Source organism: Octodon degus, unplaced genomic scaffold (genome assembly GCF_000260255.1).
Source record: "Octodon degus isolate 3935 unplaced genomic scaffold, OctDeg1.0 scaffold00064, whole genome shotgun sequence".
Lineage (NCBI taxonomy): Eukaryota > Metazoa > Chordata > Mammalia > Rodentia > Octodontidae > Octodon > Octodon degus.
Window position 1 is genome coordinate 5,742,099 of NW_004524640.1, and position 10,819 is coordinate 5,752,917.

Sequence of the window (10,819 nt, forward strand, 5' to 3'; positions counted from 1 at the left end):
CTTTCCCTTACACAAGAAACAAAAAAAAAACAAACTTTTTTTTTTTTTTTCGGAACCAGGGATTGAACTCAGGCCCTTGCACTTGCCAGGCAAGAGCTTATTCTACTGCACCATCTTCCCAGCCCCTAAGTTTGTCATTTAAGAGGAACACAAAGACTTGATGGCCCCCAAAGCAAGATGAATATTGAACAGAAAACCAGTGACTGTATAAGAATAACCTACGTTCTACTGACTTTGAAAGATGTTTCTGTAAATTATTTGTCTTAATATTTTCCTGTGGATAAAGAAAGTTTTCAGTACTGTTACTTACTTTTGAAGATTGTGTTGACTGCCTATGTCTGTTATAGTTTAGATATTTTTCCTGGTCCCTGAAAAAAATGGGGAGAGGGATGCAGAAGGAAACGCAAGACTCCAATCCAAACTGATTCTTCCCATTAAGTCAATCCCAGAATAAGCTAACAGCAAAAGAGTTTTCTTTCACTGAGGAAGGAACTTACAGTTTAAGGGCAATATTTAATGGAGACTTAGGGCCGGCCAAATAGCTCAGTGGATTAAAGCGCCTGCATGCAGGCACAGGGGTGGGGGTTCTATCCCTGGTCCTACCCCCAGGGTGCACTGAGATGGTGACTGAGACTGGGCGTGGTGTCGCACACCTGTAATCCCAGTGCTCGGGAGGCTGTGAACAGGTGGATCACTATGAGTCCGATCTAGTAGTGAGACCCTGAACACCCTGTAGATCCTTTTCTAAAATACAGAAAAAAAAAAAAAAAAAGAAATGATGGAGACTTAAACTGAGTAGCTTAAAAATTATCATTTAATTATAAACCTGAAGTTTTCAGTGAATCATTTAAAAAGTGAGAATACATTGGAAGGCCCAGGTTATGAATGCTTTGAGAAAATAATTATCCATTCTAAAGAGAAAATTTTTTAAAACAGAGGTGAGGAGAAAAATTGGACGCATGTCTACAGATCCTAAAAGGTTGCCTGTGCATGTGGCTGCCACACTGACACGGCAGTTGGAAGAGGGAAGCACAGGAATCAGGCTGCTTAGTTACCTCCACCCTGACAGGTGAGGGGACAGAGGCGGTGGCCTTCCTCATTCTCTTCTACAGTGGTTCTTAGTGTCCCGAGGGGATTGGTTCCCGTCCTGCCACGCACATGGATGCTTAAGTCCCCTTCATAAAATGGTGTGGGATTTGCATTCAGCCTACAGGCAGCCTCTTGTGTATTAAATCATCTCTGTCACAAATGCCTAAGCAACATAAATGCTATGGGGGTGACTGCTATCTCGTATTATTTAAGGAAAGTAGTAAGATACAGAGATTTGGCACAGTCACACTGTTTTCCTTAAATATTTTCAGCCCAAAGTTGGTCAAATCTGCAGTTGACAGACCTATAGACGGGGAAAGCTGAATGCAGTTCAGCAGGGATTGAAGGTCATTTTGTATCCATTTAATTTTCACGTATGAAACCAGTACATCCAACTGAACTCGTGGCGAATTGAATGGCCTCAAGTAAAAATTATTGCTAGTCTCTAGATGAGATGTTATGCATGTGAATAAAGGACCAGAAAGCAAAATAGTATTCTAAGTTAGACAACAATGGGATACTATAGGAAAAAATAAAAAAAAAAAGTCCCCAGTCATGTGTATTTTCTTTCTCTCTGAAATTCAGAATTATCAAGCTAAATTGCCAGTGGCTGATTACAAAGAAGCGCTATTTAGAAGATGGATGTGAAAATATGACCCATAAGAAAGGTGAACAATGATGCAGGGTGTTTCTGGTCGACAAAGTGACTTTGAAGTTAAAGATTCAGGATTCTAGAAGGCACATCGCAGTGTAAACATTTTGAATAGCAACTTACGGATGTGTAATATAAATAGGGCTCTGAGATATTTTCTTCAGTACAAGCGGTGGCTTAGGCACAGGAATCTTCCAGAGCAACTTGTTGGCATGCAATAGCCTTGTAAATATTTTATATATGTCCTCTAAGACTGCCTAGCCTGAGGATGAAGGTTTTGCATTGTACCCTGAAAGCTACTTCCTGAATAAATAAAGTTCTGCAGTAATTAAGAAAGTTAAAGAACACTCCCATCTATACATTCTTGAAACTTAATTTCAGAACCAACAGTAGCAGTAATATGTATCTCCTTGAATTGTGGTGGGTCATGACAATTTCCTGAGTAACCTAAGTCGGAACTATTTAACACTTCGTTAATTTCATTGGGATACTCTGACTTCTTGAAATACTGTTTTAAATTATGTGTGGAAGTGGATCAGTAATGACATATTTCTGTAACTGAAGGGAAATTTAAAACTGAAGGGAAATTTAAAACACTCGCTTCGTAATACTGAAATGTTTTGAAATAAAAGATCTGGCCATGGTATCATCTAATTATTTTGTTACTAGGAGTACTAGCTTGGAATTCTTTACTTGGGCTTCACATAAACATTTCAGCTGTACATAAGAAGAGATATAAATGGTTTCTCACTTGACTGTTCTTTTAAAAAAATGTTCCATAAAATATTACTGTAGTATAAGCTGAATTTTCAAAAAGTAGGAGAAGAGAAAAATTACCATCCAGCAATACATAATATAACATAATTATCCTTTATATAAAAGCTCTCAGTTTTGTACCATTATTTGATAACAGAACATGGACAGAACTGCTTAGAATTTTTCCATCTTCCTTCAAGTGGTTATTTTCCACTCAATCTGATAGTAATCAGGGTAGGCCTTTTCTACCCTGACAGGAAAATTTTGTTTAAAAATTTTTATATATTGGCTGGGGAGGTAGCTCGGTGGGCTAACAGCCTTCCTGGTAAGCACAGGAACCCGGGATCAATCCCTGGTATCGCATGCTATGCCAGCACCAGAACCCCAGGTGTGCTGTGCTGGCCACTGAAACTGGGCATGGTGGCACATGCCTGTAATCCCAGTGCTAGGGAGGTTGAGACAGGGGGATCACTACAAGTTTGAGCTGTGTAGTAAGACCCTGTACCAAATAAATAAATAAATAAATAAATAAATAAACAAACAAATAACTATTTTTCTGCATGTTAACCTACAATTTCTAGTTATATTATTGACTAGTATTGCCACATATAAAAACATTGACTGATACTTTGCCCAGTCATAGAAATATGACACTAGCTTTTCCAAATTCCTCATCTGAAAAATGTAAGTCATATAATACAGGCTAACAGTAATAAGCAAAACAGATACTAAACAAACATATGAATAGTTTTGTATCATACCTAAATTGGAATTTTTATGAAAAATATACTTCAATCTCAAGATTGGTCAGATCTATGAAACTATAGTGACTAATGAACCAAAATTCCACTTAACTAAAATTCCACAAGTGTAATGTCTTAGTATAGAGCATATGTTGATGAGAGTGTAAACATTTCACTCCCACTTTAGGTTATGTATCCCCTGGGTCTATTTACTTTAGTACACTTTTGCAGTACATGACCGTATTCATTGTGGGGAGATGTTTGCCTCTGGTAGTGTGGCTCTGCGGCCCTCAGAAATGAGACTTTATTGCCATTATCACTGTAGGAATATCTGTCCTGAAGGGAGGACTAGCTGTAGGGACCACAATTAAAATGAACTTTATATCTCAGCGTACAATGTAGAGCTTAGATAACAGAAAAGGTGCCTTCTTCAGGGTGCAAATAAAGTGTATTTAGCAGTCAGGGTAACCCCAACATCTGTCACAAGTGTCTTACCTTCAGGCTAGTTTCTACCATTTGACCTTATTTGAAGGAGACAGACAAAGCTGTCTGTAGTCTTCATGCGAATCTCAGGAAGACAAATACACACTGTCTCCGGGTCTTGGACAGCCCTGTACTGCAGCACGGTGCCACACATCTGCTTTATAGAAGGGCCTGTCCATCCTCAGAATGAGCCTTCTTGCCTGGCCTTCGTGATTATGTTGCTCAAGTGCAAACTTCTTTCAGAAAAAAGTATCTTATCTAGTTTATGTCTTCAAATTTTTATTGTAAATATTCAAACTTACACAAGAATCAATGAATAATGCAACTAAATCCGTACATTTGTCCCCTGGACTCAGTCATCCGTATTTTGCATATCAACTTTATCTATTCATTGTTACATCACTAAACCATTGCTGAGCATTTTAACATTTCAGTATGAATCTCCCAAGAAGGGCCAGTAGAACCAGTGACAACCCACCTAAGAAAAGAACAACTCAATGTCTATATTCGGATTTATCTAATTGTCTTTTAAATGCCTATTCTAGCAGTGATTTGTGTTTTCATTTTAAATAGGAGCCTATTAAACGAAACTAAATCTTCAGTGGCGGCAACGCTGTGTGTGTGCCGTCAGGCTCAGACACAATGATCCAACCTAACAGTGGCTTCAACGTGATTACTTCTCTCTCATTTAACAGCCTGGACATGGGCCAATGCAAAGCTCTTCTGTCCTCAGGCGACAGTGCCATTTGGCGCTGAAAGGTGGCAGCTCCAGGCCTACCAATGAGCCACAAAGATAGCTCAGGAGAGCTTCTCCCCCCGGGGCCTGAAGCAAATGCCACATACACAATTCATGCTCACAGTCAAGTCCAGAATGTTGGCACATGTTCTGCTAGAAGAGGTAGAGGCATAGGAAGAAGTCTTTATTCTTAGTGGCCATGGATCTAAGTTTCTCTGGACCTCAAGACTTGTATTTAAAGGAACAATGATTTGGGGGCACCGATGAGGTATTTCTGCCATGAGGTATTTTGGAAATGGCTGAGCTATATAACAAATCAGATTAAAATTAATTTTCAACATATTGTGACGGTAGGCTTAGGCCTACTTGTGGTAAGATTATTTTCCTCCTACACTGAAAGACTAGTTATATGGTATTCATTCTGAGTTCATCAAGGTATTATTTTTAGAGTTTCTTTCTCCTTCCTCGTCAGAATATAAACAATTAGTGCTCACTACTGTAACCGTGTCTTCTTTCCTATTTTTATTTTCCTGTCATCACAGTTTAAAAATAATTTTTATTTAATTATAAGATAATTTTTTATTTACATAGGAAAACTCACAAATCAGGAGTGACAGCATATATAAATAGCAGCATATTTATAACACTCTTCAGATCAGTAAACACAACATTATCAGTATTCTGAAAGCCTTTTTTTGTGTCCTCCAAGTACCCCAGTATATTTCTTTTCTTTTCTTTCTTTCTTTTTCTTTTCTTTTCTTTTTTCTTTTAGGATCTGGGGATTGAACTCAGACCCTTGCACTTGCCAGACAAGCACCTATTCTGCTGAGCCATCTCCCCGGCTCCCCCGGTATATTTCTTCCTCCCAGAAATACTAACTATTCTAACCTTTGATGCTATGGTTGAGTTTTGTATGTTCCTGAATTTTGCATTCATGGAATTCTTTTTTGTCTGGGATCTTTTGCTCCATGTTATGCTTATGAGATTCTGGTTGTAGCGTTAGTTTGTTTGTTTTTATTGATTAGATATTGCATGAATATGTGATAAATTTATCTACTATCTGTCGAACAACTGAACTGAGTCTAGTTTTTGGTTATTAAAATACAGTTATTATGACCGTTAGTATGTCTTTTGATGTGTGTATCCTATATTGTTAGATATATATAGTTCATAGGAATGAAATTACTGAGTTATGGGAGAATGGAGTATAAGGATATCCATTTGCTTTTACTTTTGTACTTATATTTATATTAGAGTGCTGTAGGAGAAGCCATCATAAGGAGAATTGTCACCTTGCTCTGGACCTTAAGGGAGACATTTCTACTTCCTTCCATAATACATATGATAGTTTGCGTTAGGAATTGTTTTTTCTGTATTTTAGGGAAGGGTCTACAGGGTGTTCAGGGTCTCATTACTAGATCAGACTCGAGCTGATTCTCCTGTTTACAGCCTCCCAAGAACTGGGATTACAGGCATGCGCCACCACGCCCAATCTCAATTGCTGTCTCAGCACACCCTGGGGGAAGGGCCAGCATAGCAGGCCCCAGGATTGAACTCCCAGGTCCTTGCACCTGCTTGCAGGTGCTTTAATCCGCTGAGCTATTTGGCCAGCCCAGGAATTTTGTTGATTCTATTTGTCAGGTTTAGGAAAGTCTTTATCCTAGTTTTAAAAGTTTTCTCCCTCATGGGCAGGGACTGAAGTTTATAAAGTACTTACTGTATTTAGTGATATCATTGTATAATTTTCTTATTTTGGAATAATCATTGAGTAATACAAAACTTCCACCTACATTTCTAGAGGGAAAAACATTAAAGGAGAAATAGAGAAAACACACTAAGATTATATAATGAAATACCATGTGGTAGCACAAGTGACTGAATTAGGGTGACATGTAACTGTACTTACATTACCCAAACTGTACTATTTCATAAAAAAGAGAAGGCACATTGAACATGAGGCCATTCAAGAAAATTAAAAACATCACTTCTATGACACACATTTTATGGATTCCTACATATATGATTAAAGTGTAAAAATGAACAACGGGATGACTTATTCCAATACCAAGCTCAAACCAGAAAGATAACCAGAAGAAACCTCAAATGTATAGACTTCGAAATGTGAAAAAAGGTTGCTATGTGCTAACTCTGAATGCTAGTATATGGGTGCTTTCTATGTTGTCCTGCATGTTTTCTGCAGTTAAAATATTTTACAAATATATCATGCTGGTATATACATACGGTACTGGTTCCTTGAAGGTTATTTTATTTGCTGGCCTCAAGCCTCCTCTCTACTCTATTTAAGAGAGGAAATTAGAAATAAGGTAACTATTCTTTCCACCTATGGTTCTTCATTCTGATTCTTTACTATCACTGGGTGAAAGAACAGATTGAAGAACCTACATGTAATTGGCAAAGTTTTGTTTTCTCTTCGCCAGTTATTGGGTGTGTGCTCATAATACCAAATCATATCATTTTAAAAATACCAGATATTAAAAAAACTGTGTCATCTTTGCTTTGAAGAGTCTTAGTTTGTATCTTTCAAAGAAATGATCTGGTGACACAAGGATCGCCCTAGCTAATCATCAATTAGTCACTCATGACATCTCTCTTAGTGCTCATCTTTTGCCACAGAAATCAAAGAAAAGCTGTTACAATTCTGTCCCCAGCGCGGGGGTGGGGGGAGGGAATCATACAGACACATAATTTTGCACCAAATTTAACAGGGTCCTGGGCCTCTGGAAATCTGTTCACAGGTCCTGAATTAACACCCTTGACTCTAATAGTTTAATTTGTATAATTTAAAAGACTTCTGATTGACAAAGAATAAGAATTTGGGACCCACTGGGGAAGGTGTTTGGAAAAGATGGGTATTTTTTTAACAAGCATATCTTGTACGACCTGCTTTTCTCGTTTGATGAAAAACCAGATACACTCTTCACAGCTCTTCAAGAATCACGGTGCTCTCAAGGGTCATGCTGTTTGAGTCACTGATTCCTTCCACAGACATTCATCAAGAACTGTGGGAGACACTGAGAAAGAGCAAACGTAAGCGCACGCTTCACAATACTTGCTTTCAGAACTTTGCTTGAGAAGCGGAATGAATCCTTTCTCATTTTCCAAGAGCACATGCACATGCTTTCTTCCACGGGAGCCGGCGCCCTCTCCACTTACCTGAGGCTGGGTCAGCCTGGGGTGCCTGATGCCTGCGCAGTGGAGCAGACCTGCTCGCAGTGGGAGTACGTCTACCATGTGGGCTGATCAGGGAGCAGTACGGATGCACAGGGACGGACGGGCTGTTGCACCAAGGACTGCGGTTGGGGAAAAGGGTTGGTGGCATTTCCTTTTCTCTGTAAAAGAAAATTACAGATCGAATACCAAATGCATTCCATGTGGTGGTATGAGTGGGAAGGTGAGATTAAAATGAAAACCAGTGTTAGAACTCAGAGCGCGTGGCTCTTCTGGATCTTGTGACCAGAACATTGAGCCTACCACTGGAAGTATTTGCCTAAAAATGAATTCGGTGCCTCTGTCCACAACCAGGTCTTTTATTATAATTAAGCTTATTGGTACAGCTTATATATGCATAATGTCAAATTCATTGAAGGAACTTTGTATCCCTGGGTGATATATCTTAGATCCTCTTTTCCGCTCCTTCTCCTCCCGTCTCTTCACCCACCCATACAGCCAGGTCTTGATCCACGATAAAATTCCTAGAGGATGCTTTTCTGTTTCTTCCCTATGCACTGCCTAAAGACCTGGGAACACCCTCAGCTCTAAGCAGCCTGCCCCAAATCACGGTGCCAGGGAAATGCAAAGTGTCCAGAGGACTTCAGTCATACCAATCACATTTTATTTTTAACTTTATTTTTTTGTACCAGAAATCAAACTCACAAGCTTGTGCTTGCCAGACAGGAGCTGTGGCACTACACCACTGAGCTCCTTAATATTATCCCCAGAGACTTAATATCACCTATCAAGGACCATCAGCTTCTATTGCTCAAAAGTATGTAACTGCCTGTTCACTTTGTGTTTTTATGTTTTCCATCTGGGTCTTATTAGAAAAAACATTATTGTAATGTTTACAGCAGAACAACTTGTAATAGCTAAATCTTGGAAACAACCCAAATGCCCACTGACTGAGGTGTGGATAAAAAAGATGTGGTCTTATTTTATACAATAGTGTACTACTCAACCAGAAAAAGAGGATAAACTGGAAACATTTATAGGTAAATGGATGCAACTTGAGATCATATTCATAAATGAAATAAATCTGATTCGTGTGTGTAAACATCATGTTGTCTCCCTGATGTGAAACTGAAAGAGTAAATAAGGTTTAAAATGTACAGCAGGTATTGTGAAGTAGGAAGAAATTGTTCAAGAGGAAAAAGGAACTAGGATGGCTGAGAGGGGACGGGACAGTAGGGAAAGGAAAAAAATGCAAGTCAGTTGTGCTTTTAGTGTTTCTTGATTCATGAAAAAAGGTTTACACTAGTGTTGACCGGAGAAATTTTTAATGCTTATACCTTGTATTCTGAATCTAAAGATAACATGGAATGTATTAACTATTGTTATTCTCCTATTATTTTGTTATGATTTTTTTTACTTTTTCTATAAAAACTATAGTAGGTTTATTTATTTATCACATATCTGTCACGCAGTCATTCCCACCTGGCTCAGTTATTAATTGGAGAAAGGACTTAAAAAAGAAAATGAACCCAGAAAAAACAGAACAAAACACCTTTTACCTCTTAAGAAATGGCACTTGCTTGAGGTCACATTTGGAGGTATCTTCCCAGGCTTGATCTTGCTTGTCTTTATTTATGTCACTAGCAGATGTTGTCCCCAAAAACATCTGCCTTTGGGATGTAGATGTTGCTACGGAACATCTGTTAAATTCAATGTCAGTCTCTAATTTTTCCCACACTTGCTTCCAATGGATGGGAGTGTACCAGGCGACAGCCTAATGAAAACGAGTCATTAATATCAAATATTGTTGGAGTTTTATGATTTGAATGTTGTACACTCATTACTATAGAATTTATATTTTTTTAATTTATATTTTTAAAATAAAACTAATCTTGCATATTTATGTTACAGAATATTATGAGATACATAAAAAGAATAAGATGGTTATCATCATTAAATAAATTAAAATATCTGAGTCATCTCACATGGTTGCTTTTGCTGTGATGGATGCTAAAATTTACTTATTTAGCAACAATAAAAAAAAATCCAAAACAATACAATTTTTTTTCCTGTATTCAGGACAAGATCTAAGGGTCTACAGGGTCTTACTATATAGATCAGACTCATAGTGATCCTCCTGCTTTTTTCAGCCTCCCAAGTGCTGGGATTACAGGTGCGTATTACCATGCCCAGTCTCAATCATACCCCATGGGAGGGGCAGCCAAGGCACGCAGGGGATCGAACCCCAGCCACTGTGTTCTGCCTAAGCAGGCACTTTAGTCTGCTGAGCTATCAGGTCTGCCCTAAAAACAATACAATTTGATTAACAATAGTTCGTGTTAACTTATGTTGATGTCAATGTGAAAATTAAATAACTTTAAATAATTAATATTCATTAACTAGTATCAACTCGCTGGAATTGCTCATCCAATATATCTGTAGGCTTTCACTTACTTCCTTTCTCCATTCTTGCCCCCAGTTAACTACATTTTGATTGTCTATCTCTATACAGTTTTCCTTTAAAAAAAAATCCATACACAAATAAAATCATGCAGTATTTCCCTTACTGTGTCTTGACTTTTTTCACTTAGCAAAGTGTCTTCCAGATTCATCCACATGGCAAAATTCCTCTGTCTTTTCAAAGGCTGACTAGGTTTCCCCTGTCACATATGTATCCCATGTCTTTATCCCTGTGTTGATGTACACTTTGATTGCTTCCACGCCATGGCTATCATGAATGATGTTGCAATGAACGTGGGAGAATAGATACCCTAACCAAGTGATGACCTCATGTTTCTCAGGTCTCTGCCCAGAAGAGGGATTGCTGGGTCAAATGGTGTCCTGATTTCCTTTCTCTGGGCACCTCTATGTTGCTTTCCACAATGACTAATCTACATTCCCAGCAGCAGCATAATAAGGTTCCCTTTTCCCATACCCTTACCAATGTATGTCTATTATTTTTTTTTTCACAATTGTCCAAAACTTCTTGTAAAGAAAAAAATCATTAAAGCATATACATAAAAATATTATCTATGGAAGAACAAAATTAAATAGCATCTTATTCCACATTAGAAAGAAAAAAAAGACCAAGGGTGTAAGAAACTAGATTAAAGGACTGAAAGAAAAGATCTGTTCTCTTTGAATTTTATGCTTAGCAAACATACCTTTGAA

At 38.1% G+C, this 10,819-nt stretch overlaps 1 protein-coding gene across 2 annotated transcripts in view; it reads right to left on the minus strand.

Annotated features, from left to right (window-relative positions):
- Positions 1-6,042: 6,042 nt before the first annotated feature.
- Lmntd1 (lamin tail domain containing 1) overlaps positions 6,043-10,819 on the minus strand; it is a 44,645-nt gene continuing 39,868 nt past the window's right edge. For both annotated transcript variants that reach the window (XM_023719014.1, XM_023719013.1), the window contains exons 7-9: positions 9,208-9,422; positions 7,634-7,809; positions 6,043-7,491 (exon numbers count right to left, since the gene is read on the minus strand). In XM_023719014.1, the coding sequence (XP_023574782.1) occupies positions 7,433-7,491; positions 7,634-7,809; positions 9,208-9,422 (450 nt within the window). In that variant the 3' untranslated portion in view covers positions 6,043-7,432. The remainder of the gene's footprint in view (positions 7,492-7,633; positions 7,810-9,207; positions 9,423-10,819) is intronic.